We start from the raw sequence: 22,322 nt of genomic DNA, 5'->3' as shown, positions 1-22,322 counted from the left end.
TTCCTCACAAAAACATAAATTATTTCTTGAATTTTTCATACACGTTTTGCATGTGTATAACCTGTTATGTTGTACAAATTTGTAACCTGCTTGTTCAAATGTGCAATGTCCTGGTATGAAATTATCTCTTTGATTATTTTCATCTCGGATTTTAGGTAATGTGTTAATTTCATCCTTTGAGTCAAGTTCATTAGTGAATTTTTTACCATTGTTGTCTACAATATTAATAATTCCTTTTTGTTCAAGAAGTAATTTAACTATTACAATATGACCAAATTCATATGCAAGCATGAGTGCTGTTTTAAATAAAATTAACAATTTCCAAATATTATTTTGATATTTTAAATCAATAAAATATGTAGCAAGCATTTTAAATCAACAGTTTTTGCATTAACATCAATTCCTTTTTGTACAAGAAGTAGTTTAACAATATCTATAGAACCATTTAATGATGCTAAAATAAGTGCTGCATTAAACATTATATATAATTTCTAAATATTTGAATGAAATTTCAAATTATTAATATATATATATATATATATATATATTGGTTCAAACTATAAATTCCTTTTTGTTTAATATATATTTTAACGATTTCTGTTTGACCATTTATTATAGCTAAAATAAAAATTGATTTAAACAATATAAATAAACATTAAATATTATTATAGAACAAAAAATTACTTAATTAAACATCACCAATATCAATTCTAATAATTCCTTCATATTCAAGAAATAGTTGAACTATATCTAAGTGACTTTTTGATGCAGCATGCATTTAAGCAGTTTTATATCACATAAACAAATTCAAAAAAAAAATATTATAAATTTTAAATCAATAAATTAAATATTATCTTTAACATTAATATTAATTGTATGTTGTTCAAGAAACAATTTAACTATTTCTAAATGATCTTTTGATATTGCATACATAAAAAGTAGTTTTATATCGTACAAATAAAGAAGTGGTGATTCATTTGAAACCATTGTTCTACCATTAGGTGTTTGAACAATCCTTCCACTAAATCAATTAAATAAATTCCTAATATTATTTTGGAATATTTCCACAATTAATATCTATTCCTTCTTGTTCAAGAAGTAATTTAACTATTTCTATATAACCTTTTAATTGCAAGTGTGAGTGCAGTTTCAAATAATTTAATTTTGAAATATGAAATTATTTATGCAAATCATAAACATATTGAAAAAAAATTATAGGAATTAATGTTAATATCTGATTGTTTAAGAAATGATTTAACAATTTCTGTATAGCCTTTATTAGCTGCAATTATGAGTGCTGTTTTATTAAATAATTTATATAAATTTTCTATGATAAAATCAAATTCCAAAATATCGAATTAAATACCTTGAAAGTTAATATTAATTTTTTTCCTCTAAAGTAATTTAAGCATTTTAGTATGATACATATCCAATTCATTTACAAGTGTTGCCTGAAATTCTTAAAATAAATTTCAAATTTTTGATTAAAACTTGAAATATTTAAAACAAATTTTAAGCAATGCAAATAAATCAAATCATTGATATTATTAATTCCTTCTTGCTCGATAAGTATATTAATTATTTCATTATTACTATTTTCTAATGATTTCATGATTGTAGCTTTAAACAAAGCATATGAATTTCTTGGATATTATATCCATATAATTCCTTTTTATTAAGAATATATTTAACAAGTTCGACGTTTCCTGTTTCAGAAGCATATAATAAAACATCAGTTGGTATTTGCTTATTTGCAAGAAAGTGATTTACAAGACATAAATTACCATCACTTTTTTAATCATATTCTCATTGATTTCCATTCCCTCGTTGATTAAAAATGAAAGGATTTCATAATTTCCACTTGTAATGCACGATAAACTTAATGTAATACGTTTTCGTGCTTTGGAAGAACTTAAACTGGTATCTTTCCACTGTGATGCGCAAGGAGAGTTTGTCCATTGTGATGTAGATGGATCTCCCCACCCCGAATTTTGATTATTATTATTTGCTGATGAACTTCCCCATTGTGTTTTTTTGAATATACCTCCCATCCATTAATGTTTTGAGGGAACTTAGGATAACCTAATTGTTGATTAGGTAGGTCCCCCCAGGACATGTTGGATTGAGCACATTTCAAATATCGATATTCTAAATTATTTTCATAAGCATAATAAAAGATATCATTTTGATGGAACAATATTGCTGTTTCATATGCATCTTCAAATGATTAATTATTTTATTCGCATAAATGAATAATCTCAATATTTCCACCTGCAATTGCATATTTACCTGTGTTTATTATATTTGCATTATTCATAAGTAAATATTTAAAACAATTAATTGATCCAAAAAATGCTGTATAATCAATTAATGAAACATTTCCTTGATTTATAAATGAGCATCTTTCATAAAGCGATGGCTCAATTTTTTTATTAAAATCAAAATTATTTTGTGATGTCATTTCTTTTTAGCTTAATTGAATGGTTTATATATGACGTAAACTATTGAAAAGATATCGATATTTTGACATAATGGATTTTTTGGTTAATTTTAGTTGTCAAAATATTGTGTTGAAAAAATATGAGTATAGCGACGGTTATTTCTTTTGAGTGCCCGATTATGTAAATTATACAAAAAGTGGTGTGAGTAAAAGTGAGACCATTTCGTACCAACATTCCAAAAAAAAATAAACCTATTAAATGACAAAATATTTACATTCTGGCTTTTGTTTATTGTGTTAATCTAAGCACATGAATTTTCTTGTTTAATTTTCTTGATCTAAACATTTATATTTTTTCTATAATTATCATGTATAATAATTTCCTTAACTTTTGTAAGTATTTCTATTTGAAAATAATTATCTATGAGATGAAGCACAAATGACCATTGATACGAAAATTTTATCATTAATTTTAAAAAGAAAAATTTTAATTGTGTTGAAATATTTGATGTGAAAATTTTTCATATCTTTAATTTTTCAAAGTTTAAAATCATGGCAAATTATTGTCAAATTATTTTGTGATTTGATCGGTTATACAATTCAAATTCGTTTTAAATATAACGGTTTTGATTTCGAAAACAGGATGTTATCGGTTTGTTAAAAAATGACATTTCGTTCAAATTCTTCCAGGAAGCATGTTACCTCCAATCAAATTTGGACCAAAAACAAAAAAATACCTAAGCATACATGACAAAAAGATCAAAAGAATTGATTACTTTTCAAATGATGATCAACAAGATCTTTTGGATCAGGATCAAGAGCAAGATCAATCTTACGCAAAGGTTTTTTATGCTTTGTATGATGAACAATGCTTAGCTGCCATAAAGTTTGTTATAAATCAACACCCAAACAATATTTTTTTCCAAAACGAAATCAATGCTATGCAACTTTGCATGGACTGTTCTCACATTATTCATGCGCTTGATATAATTGTATCCGAAGATGGCACGTATTTTGGTATTGTAACTGACCTGAAAGATCAAGACATCTTCCAGTGTGTCTCATATGGGCAAGAATTTGAAGAAGGAAAAGCATGCCTAATCATGTATCAGGTTTTAAATGCTATTAAGTTTATCCATCAAAAATTTTTAGTCCATCGGAACGTCAATCCTTCTAATGTTCTCATATCAAACGCTAATAATTATCCGCAAATTTGTTTGACAGGGCTTTCTCTTATGGAAGATGGGACAGCTGCTATCAGTTGGAAATGTGGCGTTCCTTGTTTTTGGGCTCCTGAAATTGTCAAAGGAGATAATTACTCATATCCAGTTGATATTTGGGCTGCTGGTATTCTCATGATATATATTTTAACAAGAGCTATCCCCTTTAACCAAGAAAATGAAAATTTAAGAGATATAATGATACTAAAAGGGATAAGTTCTGAATTTCTAAACCAATATAATCTATCAGATGAAGCAAAGGATTTAATAATGAAAATGACGGAAATGGACTCCATTAAAAGAATAACAGCTGCTGAAGCTCTTGATCATCCTTGGTTCAAAAACTTTTTCTCTGAACAAACAATCTACATTAAAAAGCTTTGCGAACCATTCAAGGATGCTCAACAAGCTGCAAAACATTATGAAGGGGAAAATGATTCAAATGAGTAAAACTTGCCATAAACGGTTAATAACTGTTTCTATTGAATTAAAATTGGAAACTGTCAAAGCCAAACTAAACATTTAGTTTGTAAATAATGTTATTTAATGTTTTTAGTATTGATAAACCAGTGGATTTCTCATTTTATACTTTCCCTAGCCTCTTAGCGACTTCTTAACATCAACAAATATTTTTGTAAGAGCGATTTTTATTATCAGAAATAATATTAAAAAAACGTTCAAGAAACAAAAAAAAAAATTATTTTCCGGTCCAAGCACTGTAATTTGTTTCCATGATGCTTAGAGCTTTCATTATATTTGTTCTTTGTTCATCATCCATTTCATCAATCGGAATTTGTTTGATCTTATCAATTTCATTTTTTAGTAGCTCAATTGCCTTTTCTCTCTCTTGCATATGTTGATGCTCGAATACCGCAAAATTCATAACAGTCTCCATGCATAATGAGTCGTATGAATGCAGGGATTGTTCGCATGTTTCCATTGCTTGAGCGTACAATTCCTTTGATTTTTTGATATTTTGTTGAACAGAATCAGCTGGACTGCATTCGGAAAGATATCTGTAAGCATCAGCTTTCGTTTTCTGTAAAAATGCAATTGATCTTGGGGAAGTAGCGGCTTTAAAAAGATTGTTGTCAATAATGTCACAAAATTTTTCGACCAGATCTACAAATTTTTCATATGTTTTCTGTAAATGTGTTTGTAATAACATACATTTTTGACGATGTTTTGCTTTGAATTCAACTTTCTGTGAATGTTTTAATGTTTTCATTGTTTGACGAAGAGAATCAAAACAATCTTTATAGATTGAAAAAAACAAGTTTAATTCAGATTCATCAAAATCAGGATAACGAAACGCAAGCTTATTGATGCATTCGATTGCATCATCTTGTCTAAAAATTTCATGGTATAGCCGTGCTATGAAAGAAATATCTTTTCTTTCTTGATCCATTGAAACAACGATCAAAATTCATTCTATTTCCCTCTTTTTGAATACTTCGATGGTCACCTCACATTTCCTTGCAAATGGTATTGAAAATGAATGGCGCCAATGATTGGGGAAGGAACGTTTAAGTATCGGTTTTTGTATCGTCGTTTTATTGTTTTGTCGTAAAACTCTGATTTGCAAATCGAACGTTATTGTTATGCTTTTCCTCCTTTTTTGTATTGCAGTACCATTATCAAGAAATTCACTCACAGAGGAGACAAGAGCTAACACTGAATTTAAAGTCCATAAAGAAGGAAAAATTTCACAGAAACAATATGAAGAGATTAATTCCCAAAAAGAAATCATGAAAGAACTTGAAGACAAAATAAATACCAATAAAAGCGAAAAGAGGCCAAAAATTTCCGGTATAAAAAAAGAAAACTCAATTCAAAAGGAAGATATTATTCCTAATAAAAAATTGACTTTATTACAAAATGGAGGTGCATACATTTATAACAAGAAGAAAGATATTGGCCCACCATTTCCTAATGATTTTAATAATCCAAAAAGAACTCAAAAACAAAATGATTTAAATTTTGACGATGAAAAGAAGAAAGGAAATAATTTGGAATTCGATGACTTTGTGTTTGACACGGCGGGAAATGAAAAGAAAAAGAAAAAAGATCTAGATGATATTAAATTTGATGATTCTATATTTGATCTTGACAAAGGTAAAACATCGAAAAGAAAAAAAGAATTTTCGGACGATTTTCAATTTGATGATTTTATGTTTGATGACAATAAGAAAAAATTAAAGAAAGATTCTGATGATTTCAAACTTGATGATTTTATGGATGAAAAGAAGACACAAAAAGCAGACAAAGATAAAAAAGGAGATTTAGGTGACTTCGAATTTGATGATTTTATGTTTGATAACAATAAGAAAAAAGGTAAAAAATTAGGTAATGAAAAGAAAGATTCCGATGATTTTAAACTTGACGACTTTATTTTCGATGATAAGAAATCGAATAAAAAGAAGAAAGATGACTTAGATGACTTTAAATTTGATGATTTTATGTTTGATGAAATAAAGAAGAACAAAACGAATAAAGATAAGAAGAAAGATGATGTAATATATGATAAGAAAATAGATAGTGATAAAACAGTTAATAAGAAAAAGAAAGATGAAATCGATTTTGATTTTAGTGATTTTATGTTTGATGAAATAAAGAAGAACAAAACGAATAAAGATAAGAAAAAAGATGATGTAATATATGATAAGAAAATAGATAGTGATAAAACAGTTAATAAGAAAAAGAAAGATGACTTCGATTTTGATTTTGATAATTTTATGTTTGACGATATGAAGAAGAACAAAACGAATAAAGATAAGAAAAAAGATGATGTAATATATGACGAGAAAACAAATAAAGATCAAACAATTAATAAGAAAAAGAAAGATGACTTCGATTTTGATTTTGATGATTTTATGTTTGATAAGAAAAAGGATAAAACACAAAAAACAGATGACACCAAAAAGAAAGGCGACATTGACGATTTTATATTTGATGCTGAAAATAAAAAGAACAAAACTATTGATGAAAATAAAACGAGTAACACCAAAAAGAAAGAAGAAATTGATGATGGTAAAACGAAATCTGATTTTGACGACGATACGATATCTGAAGCGACAGAAATTATATCTGACAAAGAACACAAAATAAACAATGATTCGAATTTCCCAATTATTGAATCAGTCGAGAAGTCGATGTTTAGTAACTCCGCGATCATAAAGTTCAAAAACGATTTTCAACATCTTCCAAACACTGGACTTTGTAAGTTTGGTAATTTTACCATTATCCAAGCAAAGGCATTAGATATCGAAAGTAAAACACTTGAGTGTAAAGTTCCATATACGCTTAAAATAGATGAAGAATTCATATCGATTTCATTGGATGGTAAAACTTGGTCGAACGAATTTCATTTCGATAATAAGAAAATCGTTGATGTTAATCATTACGTACAATTGTTTGATAACGTGAAGCCATATTTGCCATTGATTTTGGTGGGTTATGTTTTGTTCTTCTTGTCGTCTTTGATATTAAGAAGTTGTTGCTATAAATGGTTCAAATGTTGTTGTTGCTGCTGCAGAAGTCCAGAGGAAAAAATTTCAAGCTTCAAACCATCTGTAAATAGCTTGAAAACTAATAAAAATAAAAATATAGAAGAAGGATTCGATGTCCATTTCGAACCAATGCCGGATGAAGAGGATGTGGATACAAAAGAAGATTAAGTTAAATGTTTATGTTTCGTTAGCATATGGATAAATGAATATATTAAAATTTAAAATACGTAAATATATTTTTTATAATTATGTAGATGTTTATAACATTTAGAAGCTTCAATAATTAAAAAGAGCATTTTTAATGACATTCGATTGGGAATGAAAAATACCAAATTAATCAAATGAAATTTATCGTGAATTTTGCCTGAAATTTATCGTTAATTTTGCCTGAAAAAAAATCAAATTTCAATGAAATAACCGCTAAGATCTTTCAATTACTATAAAACACGAGCTTAATATCAAGATATAGGGACTATATTAGGAATTTATTCAATGCATTTGATTTCTAACAAGGTGTATCCCATAGTTTTTGGAAAAAGCTTTTCGGTCAGTAAATAAATTTTTTGGAACATCTTTATGTGGTTTTTTCGGCTTCTGAAAAGTGACGGGATGGCCCGTAAAAATTTTCCTTTTTTGATAGGGGTTTATGTAAAGTGTTCAAATGTATTCAATTTAATTTTTGTTAACTCAGCCAATTTTATTTCAATTATTCAGAGGCTGGTGATACTGGCCCATTTTTGCACAATAATTTTGAAAAACAGACCAACAATTCCAATTCAATTAGAAATGCCAAAGCACTACCTGCGTGTGTTATACCTCATTCTATTTTTAATGGGGCTTTGGAATTTCAATTCTATGTTAAAATTGAATTATAACATTACATATACGACAATAAAAATCAAAACACATAAAAACGTAACTGGCTACATAAATAAAATACTATTTCTCATCATCACAATGCCAAAAAGTAACAAACCAAAAGAGATGTCTCGTTACTTTGTCAATGATTTAAATCAAATGCATGGTTATAAAGCTATATATCTTGATTGGCGTAGTGTTAATAAGACAACTCAAACGAATAAAGACGACATATTAAATCTTAAAGTACCACAACAATACGCAATAATAGCATCTAAAATTATACCACATGGAGAATACAATCGGAAAAGTATTGATATTTTTAGAAAATCATATTTTGGACTTTCATATTTTTATTATGAAACAAACTATCGATGGGTTCATCGAAGTACTGATGATAATACAATTAATTTAGAGCGCTTAGAATCATTTTATAAATCAATAGAAGAAGAATATGATCCTTTAAAAGAACCAGTTGTTCTTGGTTGTTGTGTTAAACATCCAAAAACATTAGGATTTCTTCAAGGCGGAGTCGGATATCTTTATTCACGGAAAGCAGTAGAATTAATGCTTCCAATATATGAAAATATAATATTTAATTGTAAACTTCCTGAGGATGTTTGTCATGATGAGTTTTTAAAGAAGTTAAATATTACTATGATCGATGCAACATCTTTAAGTTTTTTGGGCCATCCATTTCGACAAGAAGATTTAGAGAGAATAGAAAAAAATAATTTTAGTGATATACAAACTTGTCCTAAAGTAGAATACCCTAAAAATTTATATCATTGCGGTGTGTTTAATGGTCCACTTAATAATGTGGTTTTCTTACATCATCATGTTGAAGGCGGTATCAATGAAATTATAAAAACATCGAAACAAATTTTTGCTGTTAAGGATGATAATGTTCATTTTTATTTTGAAAATTTAAAGCATCCTGAATTATGCAAACCTCAGTAATAATAAACATGTATATAATACTTATATTTGTTTTGATAAATACTAAGTTAAAAATAAAATTATGATTTTTTATTTTCTGTTGAGAATTTATGTTATTTTGATTCTTATAATATTTTTAGTGTTTAAGATCTAAGTAATATTACTTGGAATAAGAAGTTTCCAAAATTGCGAAGAATAACAGCATACAATTAATTTTTTATGTCTTTACAAAAACATTTTTTATATTATTTGCTTTTTATTAAAATATATTATAAGAATATGAAGATTTTATTATGTGAAACGAAAATTGATTCAGTAAAATTTGATTATGAAAATAATGAGTTCGATGAAAAAATAACATCGACCTTAACATTTGTATCTTTGCGTCCCCATTAAATTACACTTATGAACAAGCTTCGGCATCATCGAAATTTGTCATTTGACTACCTTATTTTTTCAAAGCAAATTCTTAACTTTATTTTTCCGTTACGAATTTTTTGAAATAGTCATAACCGCTAAATTAAGTCACCTTGACAAAAATAAAATAATCATCTCGATATACAAAAATGAGTTCCAATAACAATAAAAAAGAATCAGCATGCACAGGAAATTCATCAGATCAAAAAGATATCATCGCAAAGGCGAAATCTCCCAATATGCAAGTTCTATATGATCTGGAACAAATCATATTTGATTTAACAGAAGAAAATTTGGATGTCTCAATAGAGCAAGTACTAAAATTTGTAGATTCAAATACAGTATATTCATTAAATTCTATTATATGTAATTTAATATATTCTTCATTTATTTCACAAAAAAATAAAGGTTTACTATACATAAATTTTATAAAAATACTCCAAACAAAGGAAGAGGAAATAAATAGCAGTGAAAAGACCATTGATATTTTAAGTAAATATTTGTTAGGAATCAACTCACATGAATCTTGGTGGTTAATTAATCAGTTAATTGAGCAGAAATTAATTGATTCAAATATTACAAATAAAATTCGATCAAAATATTTTGCACATTATAAAACAGAAGAAGAAAATAAAACAGATTATTATAGCGATTCATTTAGTGGATATTTTAAAGAAAATTATGATAAACTTATAGCTAATGATTATGAACTTCATAAGAAATATATTGCAGAAGGAATTAATGTATCAGAAATCTCAAATATAATACGAAATGATAATGTAGAAAAACTTCAAGAAATATCTTCACAAACTAATTTTGATTATAATCAGGCAATTCAACCATCTTTATATGAAACATGTTCATTCATTAACAAATGGAAGGTTTCATTGGTTGATTATGCTGCATTTTTTGGATCGATAAAATGTTTTAAATATTTATTATTAAATAACGCTAAATTAGATAATACTGGTAAATATGCAGTTGCAGGAGGAAACATTGAAATTGTTCATTTATGTGAACAAAATCATGTTAAATTTGATAATGCATATGAACCAGCAATTATGTTTCATAGAAATGACATTTTCAAATATATTTATGAAAATAAATTAGAAATAATCGATGAAGATGTTAAAATACAACATGAACAATATGATAATGATATGAATTTTCTAGGATTTAGAGGAAGTGTCGCCAAGTACCATACAATTCCTCTTACAAAATTATTTCCAAAAAAGTATAATCATTTATGGGTAGTTTGTAATAATTATGGTAATTATGAAATTCTCTCATTTTTGGAAGAAGAAGTTATGCAAATTGATAAATATATTATCAATGAAGCAGCTAAAATCGGAAACTTATATCTTGTGAAACATTATCTTCAAAAATATTCAATTCCAAACGATATTTTAATTTTTGCATCAGAATCAGGTAATTTTGAACTTGTAAAATATATTCTTGATCAAACGGGATATAACATTAAAAATATTAACAAAAAAGATGTTCAATTATTTAATATAGATTTTATTTCATTAATATAATTTTTTAATTAAATATATGAAAATTATTTAAATTATTATATTCAGCACTTATGATTGCATCAATAAACAATTATAAAGAAATAGTAAAGTTACTTCTTGAACATAATGAAATTTATATCAACGATCGAAATATTTATTTTTCATTTATAGATTTTGTTTTATTTATGTAATGTTTCAATATTATATTTAGAATTCTATAAAATTATTGAGTACAGCACTTATTTTAGCATCACAATATAATAATTATGAAGTAGTCAAATTACTTCTTGGAGAAAAAGGAATTGATGTTAATACACAAGATGTTTACTTTTTACGTTTAACTTTTATTTTAACTATTTCAAATTTTTATATAATTTTTGATTATATAAAATATTTTTTTCAGCCCTTTTGATAGCAGCTAGAAATAGGTGTACAGAAGCTGCTAAATTACTTCTTGAGCATAAAGATATTAATATTAATGCTTCAAATGCTTATTTTGTTCAATTGGAGTATCTTTTTCAATTTCGGTGTTTTTTATGCAGTGTTTGCGTTTGTTTTGTTTATTTTGGTCACCACTTATTTTGGCAGCTCAAAGCGGTGCTACAGAAATTGTTAAATTACTTCTTGAAAGAAAAGAGATTAATGTTAATTATCGGAATATTATTTCTTTTTGCTTAAAATTTATTAAAATTATTTGGAATTTTTAAATTTAATTTGGAATTTATTTGTAATATTTAGTACAGCACTTTTATGGGCATGTGAAAATGATCATGCTGATATTGTTAAATTGCTTCTTGAAAGAAAGGAAATTAATGTTTTTACTCCAACTGTTTATATGCTTTATATAATATTATTACAAAATATAAAGAATTTTGATTAAATATTTGGAAACTATTTAAATAATTTAATTCACCACTTGATAAAGCAAGAGCTAATGGTAATGAAGAAATAGTGAAATTACTTGAGCAACGCATAAATGAATTGAGAGAACAAAATATTTTCTTAAATGATTTCGTATTTATTAAAATCATTTATAGTTTATTAACTTATTAGCCTGTTCCATATAGATATCAACCAGAATATTACCAATTTGGAAATAGAATTACTGCTTCACCAAAAGGTTTAAGCGGACCATTCTCTGAAAGCAATGAACAACCAAAACTTATTGGTATTGCGAAAGAAGAAAATAAACCAAAAACTGTACAAGACAATAATGAACAAATAAAACTACTTCTGGGAAAAGAAACTAATCAGCAAAAAATTTCATTAAATAATGAAGAAACAAAATCTCCGAATGCTGTGAAAGAAGATAATCAACATAAAATAGAAATGAATAACGAGCAGCCAAAATTTATAATTGAAAGAGAAATAAATCAAACGAAAATTATTCAAGACAAAAACGAACAAACAAAACCACTTGTGGAAAGAGAAACCAACCAACAAAAGATGATACAAAACAATAGTGAACAATTAAAATTTTCTAATGATATGAATGAAGAAAATCAACAAAAAATTGTGGAGAATAAACATCTAAAATTATGCCTTGGTGTAGAAATCTTCCAAAAAAAAGGTAAGTTTTATAATGAACAAGTAAAATTATGTATTGGTGGTGAAGAAGCCTTTCAAAGAATTGACAAATTATATAATGAACAAGTAAAATTATGTATTGGTGGTGAAGAGGTTTTTCAAATAATTGAGCAAACAATTCATGAACAATCAAAACCTATTGCTGGAAAAAAGCAAAAAGAAACAATACATAAAACTTCGAATAAGCAGAAAATTGACATTAGTACTCAAACGGAAGGCATTCAATCTAAAAAGAAAAGGAAAATCTTAAGGAATAATCCACAAGAAACTTCACAACTTCGCAACATTTACAACCCATTTTTCTTTTAGAACTTGCATAAGTTTAATTTAAAAAATGCGGTATAGAGGCATAAACAACTCGGATTATAATAAATAAAGATAAACGTTTTGGTTATAAAAATAATTTCTTTACAAAGGACAGTTTATTTGATGTTTTTTAAGTTGACAAAAAACATCACGAAAACTTTTTATTAAGTAATTTAATTAACATTTTCATAAGCATAATTCGGCTTTGATTAAAGGAAAAAAATCACTTTAAATACATTTACAAATTTTCTTTCTGTGAAGCAATAAAACTCTTTATCTGAGGAAGCATTTTTTGGGTTGGGTTATCAGGATAGTAATCCTTTTCTTTTCCAATATTTTCAATATTTACCCATCGGACTTTACATATTTCAAGTGGTGAAGGCGTTTCAAGCTTAGTATCATCAGGGATACCCAGAACATGAAACATGTGTACTATGGATCCTTTTTCTCTGGAATATGTAAAAGTAAGATCGTCATTAATTAATCCAGATACATCAATACCAGTTTCTTCAAGAACTTCACGTGCAGCTACTTCAATATATGACTCACCTTCTACCATTTTCCCTTTCGGAAACGAAAAAAAATTTGGTTTGATCGCATGATGAACAACAATGACACGTGTAAGTGAAGAATTATATAAAATACATCCAGCTGCGTTAGAAGAAAATCTATGGTTTTCATGGATTTTAATTAATGAGTCTATTTCTGGAACAAGATTTGAAAATTCTGGAATTTTTTTTAAAAAGATTTTAGCAAAGTTTTTAAATGCTTTAGGTGAAGCCCTTTGATGGATCATATAATCATGATAATAATAAAATGCATTTTCAAGGAGAATACAAAAATCAAGAGGAGTTGATAGCATTTCTTGTGGTGCATTTAGGAAGAACCTTGCAAATAATTCTTCTGCATGAGCTGTGCTTAATGTTCTTGGCTTTTGACAATGAGTTTCCATTTGCAAAACTATGGATATATTTTAACGTTCAAATCCACGACACTTTTTTCAAATCATTTTTTCTATTTCCGATAGAGCACTTTTCGAGCATATTTAACGTACTCCCATGCATTTCTATAAAGTTTACAAAAAACTATTAATGTCACTCGAGATATTAAGAAATTTCTTCAACTGATCTACACATTTCCACTTTTATCAATGAAAAAAATGTTGTTAACAGATCTCTTAACAAACTCATTTTAATTAAAAAAAAAAAAAAATCGAAAAACTTTCTATTTCCAAAATAATATTCAATCTTAAAAATAAATGTGATTAATTAATAATATTTATCCATTGCAGCTTTCATTTCTTCCAAATACGTTGATTCTTCTAAATATTTCTTCGTTCTTTCGAACAATGGCGGTAATCCTTTTTCTTTTTCAGTTAGAGGTATCTTAAATGATTTATGCATTGGTAAGAAAGCCCATTTTCCATTATCCATCTTCCATAACACGGACATCATGACTGCACATCCCGAACCTTTTTCTCTTACCGTGAAATTCATATATTCGAACAATTCCATATCATATAATTTGAAGAATCCTCCTTTTTTCATTGGGAACTCCATGTTATTGTATTGTGCGACACCGACCATTAAATATCTTATAAATGGCGGAAGTTTACCTAATTTTATCTCAATGTAGATCTTACCAATATCAACCAAATGATTAAATCTCTTATCATAGTCTATTTTCCTTTCAATAGTTCCATCTAAAGCAGAATCATAATTATTACAAACTCTTCCTCTTGGTTAGAATTTATCATCATATGCTTCAACACCTAAATCAAGTGGGCAACCGGATATAGATTGATAATCACCAAATAAAATGATATTTTCAGGCTCCTTTCGATTATGATGCAATGCTGCATGTTCAATAGTGATAGCTTGATTTACATTTAGTTCTAAGCGATGGAAAAGTTTTCTATTACATATTTCGGGCTTTAATACTTGCGCTTTGAGTGCATCGCCAAATACAAACAAGTTATTGAATTGTGAATAAGTTATACTATCTCCATGACGCGCTACATTAATGTTACCTAGTCTAGCTTTGTTAGTTGGATTTGAAGCGCTGTCTGATACATGAAGATAATATTGACTACTTTTTATGTCCTTGCCATTAAATTGGAAAACATCTTGGAATAAGATCATTGGCGAACTATTACCGATGGCATCAAATGAAAGACATTTTAATGTTACTACTCCACAATAATTATCAAGAATTTCAACAACAGGTACATAATAAAATTGAATGTCTGTGCAAAAATGTGTTTGAATAGTATTCGCATTAAATGTTAAAAATGGTGTATATCCAGTTGGCGATATTTGGGAAATAGGAAACTTGACTTTAATGCCAAAGTTATCATTGTTACAATCTCTTGGAACACGACGTGCACAACCTCCATCTTCTCTATCGAAAACATAAAATGAAAGCGTACTATTGACATATCCAGGTGGTAATGGGGGATTGAACTCAAGAAATGTAATAGTGTGCTTAAAATACTTTTCTATATCAAAGCAACTAGGAAATTGTGATAAAATGTCTGGTGTAATCTGAATATTGATCGATGGATTACCTTTTGTGGCTTTTTTGCTTTGAAATGGTACGGACATTATTTGATTGAAGGCTACTGGTGATTTTAAGAAATTGATTTTGATTTTGCCAAGGTAATCATCAGATCCAATATGAAAAGTGATGCGATTTTCCATCGTAATTGGAAATTTGTATGAACGTTACATTCAAATTGATCAATATAAACTATTCAATCTATCTCTTCAAATTAGAACTTTCTTTCTTAGTCAAACTTGGGTTAAGACCCCCGCAACAATATATTCAAAAAGTGAGGGCGCCGTTTATTTAAGAACGATAAACGATAGGAGCTAAAATAAAAATGTCGTCACCGTCAAAAAAATTCTCACAGTTCGAACCATTGAATTTTTAAAAAGGAGCTTGTTATAACGAATGAAATAGAAAAACACGCACATCTTTGAAACATTAAATTATTAAAATAAAATTTAAATTAGACAAATAAATACCTTTAGTATTAAATCTTTCTTCTTTGAAGTAATTTAACTACCTTTATATAACCTTCTCTAGATGCAATCATAGAATATAACAAAAAGTTATTATATTTTCATCAAATAAATTCATAATTTCTTGAACTGATAAATCAATATTATCATCACTTAAATTATAATTAATTTTCTCTGATGATAAGATTAAGATTGAATATGTTCACCCTAATATCTCCTTGATTGGAGATCGCCATCGTCATATATCTTTGCGCAATATTATGAGTCTGAATACTTTTACCACATTTTATGAATATAATTTTACATAAACTTTATGTGTTAAATCTTTGATTTATTTTGTAATGAATATGTAAAAATTTATATTACAAATTTTCTGTTTCTTCACAAGAAACTTTTTTAGTATTTAAATTAAAATTTTAGTTTTCATTTTATTCAGAAGAAAAATATATTTTTCTCTTTTTCATCGAGCATTACATTATCTGAATGATCCGCAATAAACTTCTTTACATCGTCTTTATTCGGCGCGAATCCCTGTTCCTTCTCAACCAACTTAATAAATTCTTCAATTGACATTTGATCTGTTGAAAGCGACGCAATTTTTCTCACCACTTCCATCATTTTATTATTTTTCTCTTCGAATGATATTTTTTGTTTTTGTTTTGGTTTTCTACTTTCAATTTTCACTTCTTCTTTTTCTTCGATTATTTCTTCTTTATTGCTCTTTTTACTTGATTTCTTCTTCTTTTTCTTCTTTTGTTCGCTTTCTACATCACCAAAAATCGCATACTTCAATAAAGCAATCGCTTCATCGGCATCGACGTCTGTCACTTTTTCGGATAACCTCAACTTCGCGTGAGCCGTCGATAACCGTATTAACGTCTCGAATGCTCTCGGCGTTATCGGCTGAGTTTTTCTGTTGCCGATAGCTCTCAAATCGGCGAAAGCCGATACCAATTTATCGATAGCGCTTTGTTGTAATTCGGGCTGTAATTTCTTTGCGTATACAATATATTTCTTTAAGAAATCGATCGTCAATAATTCGGTTTGGTCATTTCCATGTAATAATGGATCAGCTTGGATATATACCCCATTATTAACTTCGGAGATACGGCCTCTCCATCGATGCGACCTCAACACATGATCAGCAATTGTCGCGTCGACTTGTGGATCATGTAAATCTAAAACAATAAATAACAAATCAAAACGTGATAATAATGAATCAGGTAAACCAACGTTTTCCATTGGAGATTTCGATGGATTATACGTGCCCCAAACAGGATTAGCTGCAGCAACAACTGAACATCGCGCATGTAACGAAGTATGGATTCCTGCTTTGCTGATTGTAACTGTTTGTTGCTCAAGCGCTTCGTGGATGGCAACTCGATCTGTTTCGTCCATTTTATCAAACTCATCAATGCACACAACGCCGCGGTCTGCAATTACCATTGCGCCTGCTTCGAGTCGTCGTTCGCCTGTTTCGGGATCAGATGTGACTGATGCCGTAAGTCCGACGCCTGATGACCCGCGGCCTGTCGTATGCACTGCTAATGGCGCAACGGACATTACGCGACGTAGCAGTTGCGATTTGGCGGTGGATGGATCGCCAACCATTAGCACATTGATGTCGCCTCTGATGTGCGTTCCATCTGCGAGATTACACTCATTGCCCCCAACTAACATCGCCATGAGAGCTTTCTTGGTTTCTAGATGACCGCAAATTGATGGCGCTAATGAGCTGCCAAGAAGGTCAATGATGTTATCTTCGTTCTCTTTGCAGACCCGACGAATGGCACTAATGTCATCATCTGTAAGTTCAACACCTTGCGATTGATTTGTGACTTCGACATTGTTGGCAATGACAAGGGCCCTGTAAATGCCGGTGGGATTCGATGTAAGTCGACCAGACATGATTCGATAGACTCCATATATTTTCACTCGGTCCCCTGGCTTACAGGTGTCCGCAAGGTCGTTTTCAAGGATTACATCGCAGCTACGTGGCATTTGTCCGGCTGGTGCGGTTTCTGGACGTTCTTGGATTGTAATTAATTGTCGATCAACAAACGTAGAAAGACCAAATTCCATCTCTAAAGGATTGCCTTGAATGTCTGTGGTTGGAAGAGCAACACGAGAAGGAAGTTCATTCAGTGATGTAGCATCATAATATTGACGAACTGAAAAATGTGTTGCAGATTGTTCTGAATATTGAACAGCTGTTTGAAGCTTAGGATGAACAAGTGATGTCTTGGTAACAATACCATCAAGACAAATAAGCTGAGTAAGAAATCTGGAACTAAGTTTACGAGGAGTTACACACCTTTCTCCAAGTGACCCAGTTATACCTACTGATAGTTTTGCTGTTTGCGAAAGACCAATATTGCTAACAAATTGATTAACTGCATTTTCAAGAGGTTCAAGATATTTTCTTGGCTCTCGAATGAGATTTTGAGCTAAATTTTGATCATAATCTTTGAAGTGATCAAGGTTAACAATAACACGCTTCTTATTGGCTTTGAGTGTTCTCTCAATCAAATCACGATAATTTCCATCTGATAAATTCTTTGAAGTTCCATCCAAAAACTGGATGAATTCATCACGATTCTGTTCGCTTTCTATTGTACTAAGCTGATAGAATTGAGTTACTTGCTCAGTCATAAAAATTGCAGTACGTTTACAATTGCGGAAACCGTCACGGAGACCGTTTACAATTTTTTCTTTTTTTTCACCTAAAAAATCCAATTTAAAACAAAAAATAAATATTCTAAATATGATTTATGTTTAATTTAAGATATCATGTTTTCGAGATTTATAAATTTTTTCAAAATCGGGAAATGCGCAATACTCATATATTGGCTGTGAGCGATCTTTTCCATGAAGCAAAGAATGAATTTTCTCGAGGTTATACATGCTTGTTGACTTAAAATTAACAAACTTAAATAGTTTACAAGCTTTTGAGAAAATATTCATTGATTTCTTTGCGGATTGTTCAACATAATAAATTACAAATTGTTCAAATATTTCTGTTTTCGGCCAATTGCAAAAATTGCTGAGAAGCATTTTGATGATGTCTTGAGGCGAAAGTGTACACATTCTCTGTTTCAAAAATTTACTAAATGGAGATATGTCTGTTAATATATCACATAGAAAGATGGATATTTTTTCAACCGAAGGCAAATGAAGAAAACTTTGATCCAATTCACGGAGGAGAATTGATGATTCTTTTTGTGGTATTTCAATAAAATTACCACTTCGTTGGGAGCCTAGCAAACTTGAATGATTAATTTGTCCGAACTTAAGAAGCCTTTTAATAATAAATGGACTCTCAAAATAATGAGCAAGTTTGAGTAATTGGAAAAATTCATCTAAATCAAATGAAACAAATTGTCCCATAGAAAGCTTGAAAAATATATCATATATATGTAGAGGTGTCTTAATTCCATTTGGATTTATAAAACCTTCAATTAATACTTTATTTGATTTTATTCCATCTTCCATAAATTTTCTTCTAAACAAACTGGATATATTTGCCATTATAGTTGGGTTTACCAAAAAAATTAAGTGAGACGCATTTCCATCTGTTAATCCAGTAATTTGAATATAAAAGTTAACTAATATAGTTGGTTTTATGTTTACATGTTGTTCATTTTGTTCTTCTTCTTCACTAATAGAAGATTGACTCATAAGTTTGCAAAGCCAAATTTTTTGGGCACCCTGTTTAATGCTCTTTCGGAATGGAAAATACATTTGGAAGTTATCCAAAGAAAAGGTGATTACAAGAGATAGATGAAGAAAGTAAAAACAACTAGCAAATATTCCTTAATTTTTAAGTAGGAAAATTTTGTATTGAAAAAATTTTTATTTAATTTCTCACAGATTTGGTCAGAAACCAAGTACACCACAAGCATTAAAAAGATAGTTTAGGAAAATTTTACAGAAAAAATGATCAAAAATATTTACTTTATGAACTTCAATAAGAATTAAGACAACAATAACTAATACATTAATATATCAAATTATTTATTTATTCTATAAAACTTAATATTGTTTATCCAACTTATTTTGTAAGTTTTTAATTGAATCGAAAGCTTCTTTGTATTTTGTATCCAGTGGAATTTCCTTAAGGAAATACATTATCGAGTCTTTAATTATGTGTGCCTTTTTATCAGGTATTGCGGTTGGTCTATAATTAAATGATGTGAACAAAATATTTCGATCATCGAAAACCTTTGAAAGCGAAAACAGTGCAATTTCAGCTCCATTTGCTCCGTCATCTTGGAATTCATCTGATGGAACATATCTTGCCTGAATATGGAAATCGACAATTGGCTTATGTATTCTAATTGGACCAGCGTTAGAAACAGTGCCAAATATTGTTTCCGGTAATGGTGTATATGAATTATTATCGACTGCATATGCGACGTGATGTTTACCACTTCGATTCATTTCGTCTCTTATCAATCCAAATATTTCGTTAATTGTCATATTCTCTTTTACGTTTGTTGCGATGTTTAAAACAGAGACAAAATTTCCATGTTGCCAATTAACATTTGGATTTGGATTGAATCGTCTCATGTCATACACTAATGGCATGGCAAGAGGCATATGGATGTCATTTTTCATTGCGTTTAATGCAAGTGAAAGTGACACATGAAGTGATTCTGTGAGACTTTTTGGTCGTTTTGTTTTCGGATCATAACACATTAATTTCTCGACTGGAAATTGGTCTTCAATTGTAGTGGCTGGACTGCCCTTTGGATGGAGATGTGGATGTTTGAGTTCAAGAGGTGTATAGCTGCATTTGTCAAATGGATATAATTCAGGTTTCATTTTATAAGCTTCACTAAAGACATCTTTTAGCACTTCTATTGGTGGAATTGTTATGTCAACTTTTGTATCAATGTCATCAAGACAATGTTTTAATGAATTAATGAAGAAACCTCCATCACTGACTGCATGACAAGAATTCACAACAACTATATTATCATTGAAAGCAATGTTAGCAAGAGAATGAGTAATATCTGGAGTGTGGTTTTTCAAGATCCATTCACATGCAGTTTTACAGTCTTGGATCCAAAGAGGTAATTTTATAGGTTCATTCTCTTTTCTGTTTTTAATGAAATTGTTGTTAACAACGCTTGTTCTTAGTCCAACAAATATCTTTTGGAAATTGTCAAGAGATTTACGAACAGACTTTGTATTATCAAACTTGATCGCAAGTTGCATAAAATTTGAAACAATAGGATTTGCAAATTTAGTTTCAAAGCCAACCAATGAACGAAGCATAAAAAGAAATGGCTAATGGTGTACGATAAATTTGAATGGTTGATAAGGAATTTTGAATCAGTGATTAACCTTTTCCATACTACGATACACATCTTTTGAATCATACTATAAATCGATTGAGAAATCTCAATTTTGAATATATTTGGTTTAATAATATTTTGAATGCAATATAATCGTCAAATAGAAGAGAGTCAAATCATTCATATTTGAAATGTTTTTTAACAATATTAATATTGATTATTAATAATCGTTGTACTTGAAAATTCTAGGGCACGAAAAAGTACCTTCACTTCAAGGTTAAAAGATAATACAAATATTCCATTATATTATTTGTATAATTTATGCTGAAACAAAAATTTCAAGAGAAGACCTTTGATATGAAACTTCATGTCCTTATTAAAAAAGACAGATGGATTATTAATAACAATTCGAAGACATTAGAAACATGATCAAAAACGTGTGATACAGCTTATATCAGCAGTATAACTAAATTTCTGTAAATTATTCTATGTTGGTTTAAAAAAAATTGGATTTTTTGTTTATGCATTTTGTTTCTTTGGCATAAGTTTGCATGGGAAAAGACATTCACCTGCTCCACAGTCACAATAATAACTTTCACCATTCTTTGGCACCATTTGAATTACATCATGCCCATTGTGACACACTCTTGCGCATTCTTCGCAAATACTTCCATATGGATATAAAATTTTGCATGTTTGGCAAATGTATATGCGATTATGATATACATGTTTGAATCCTGTGCTCTCAAATGTGCAATGGCCTGGCCTGGCCATCAGAATCATTAAAACTATTTTGGAAAATGTTTGATGCATCATCTAATTCTTTTTGTGTGTATTTAATTCCTTCTTTTTGTTGAAGCATTTTAACAATATCTTCTTCGTTTCTAGCAGCTGCAATAATAATTGGTGTTTGCCCTTTAGAATTTTTAGCATTTACATCAACTACTTTATGTTGAATAAGTAATTTAGCTATTTCTAGATTACGATTTAATATTGCTAAAATAAGTGCGGTGTTAAATAATTTAATTAAACTCCATGCTTTTTTAATAAATACAAAATTATTATTATAAATTTCATGTAAAACAAAGAAATATCTTTAGCATTTTAATCAATTCCTTCAAGTTCAAGAAGTAATTTAAATATTTCTATGCGATTGAATGCTGTTGCTAAAATAAGTGCTGTCTGAAATAATATAAAAAATTTCCA

General features: G+C 29.0%; 6 protein-coding genes across 6 annotated transcripts; 2 read left to right on the top strand and 4 right to left on the bottom strand.

Moving 5' to 3' along the window:
* Positions 1–3,135: 3,135 nt before the first annotated feature.
* GO595_008182 (Pkinase-domain-containing protein) lies at positions 3,136–4,110 on the top strand (the record flags this gene model as incomplete). Its single annotated transcript, XM_067921728.1, has 1 exon — positions 3,136–4,110. The coding sequence occupies one exon, from the start codon at positions 3,136–3,138 to the stop codon at positions 4,108–4,110; it is 975 nt and encodes a 324-aa protein (XP_067771661.1).
* A 1,151-nt stretch (positions 4,111–5,261) lies between these two features.
* Positions 5,262–7,337, top strand: GO595_008181 (uncharacterized protein; the record flags this gene model as incomplete). Its single annotated transcript, XM_067921727.1, has 1 exon — positions 5,262–7,337. The coding sequence occupies one exon, from the start codon at positions 5,262–5,264 to the stop codon at positions 7,335–7,337; it is 2,076 nt and encodes a 691-aa protein (XP_067771660.1).
* Positions 7,338–13,031: 5,694 nt separating this feature from the next.
* Positions 13,032–13,745, bottom strand: GO595_008180 (m7GpppN-mRNA hydrolase; the record flags this gene model as incomplete). Its single annotated transcript, XM_067921726.1, has 1 exon — positions 13,032–13,745. One exon carries the CDS (start codon positions 13,743–13,745, stop codon positions 13,032–13,034), a length of 714 nt encoding a protein of 237 aa, XP_067771659.1.
* A 790-nt stretch (positions 13,746–14,535) lies between these two features.
* GO595_008179 (uncharacterized protein) lies at positions 14,536–15,396 on the bottom strand (the record flags this gene model as incomplete). Its single annotated transcript, XM_067921725.1, has 1 exon — positions 14,536–15,396. One exon carries the CDS (start codon positions 15,394–15,396, stop codon positions 14,536–14,538), a length of 861 nt encoding a protein of 286 aa, XP_067771658.1.
* An 852-nt stretch (positions 15,397–16,248) lies between these two features.
* On the bottom strand, positions 16,249–18,468 carry GO595_008178 (DNA replication licensing factor MCM3; the record flags this gene model as incomplete). The annotated part of the gene is made up of 1 exon (XM_067921723.1): positions 16,249–18,468. The coding sequence occupies one exon, from the start codon at positions 18,466–18,468 to the stop codon at positions 16,249–16,251; it is 2,220 nt and encodes a 739-aa protein (XP_067771657.1).
* Positions 18,469–19,848: 1,380 nt separating this feature from the next.
* Positions 19,849–21,096, bottom strand: GO595_008177 (uncharacterized protein; the record flags this gene model as incomplete). The annotated part of the gene is made up of 1 exon (XM_067921722.1): positions 19,849–21,096. One exon carries the CDS (start codon positions 21,094–21,096, stop codon positions 19,849–19,851), a length of 1,248 nt encoding a protein of 415 aa, XP_067771656.1.
* Between the last annotated feature and the right edge of the window lie 1,226 nt (positions 21,097–22,322).

This window comes from Histomonas meleagridis (assembly GCF_020186115.1).
Source record: "Histomonas meleagridis strain 2922-C6/04-10x chromosome Unknown contig_60, whole genome shotgun sequence".
In the NCBI taxonomy this organism is placed as follows: Eukaryota; Parabasalia; order Tritrichomonadida; family Dientamoebidae; genus Histomonas; species Histomonas meleagridis.
The sequence above is the reverse complement of the archived record's forward strand: the minus strand, read 5'-3'. Positions and strand labels throughout refer to the sequence as shown.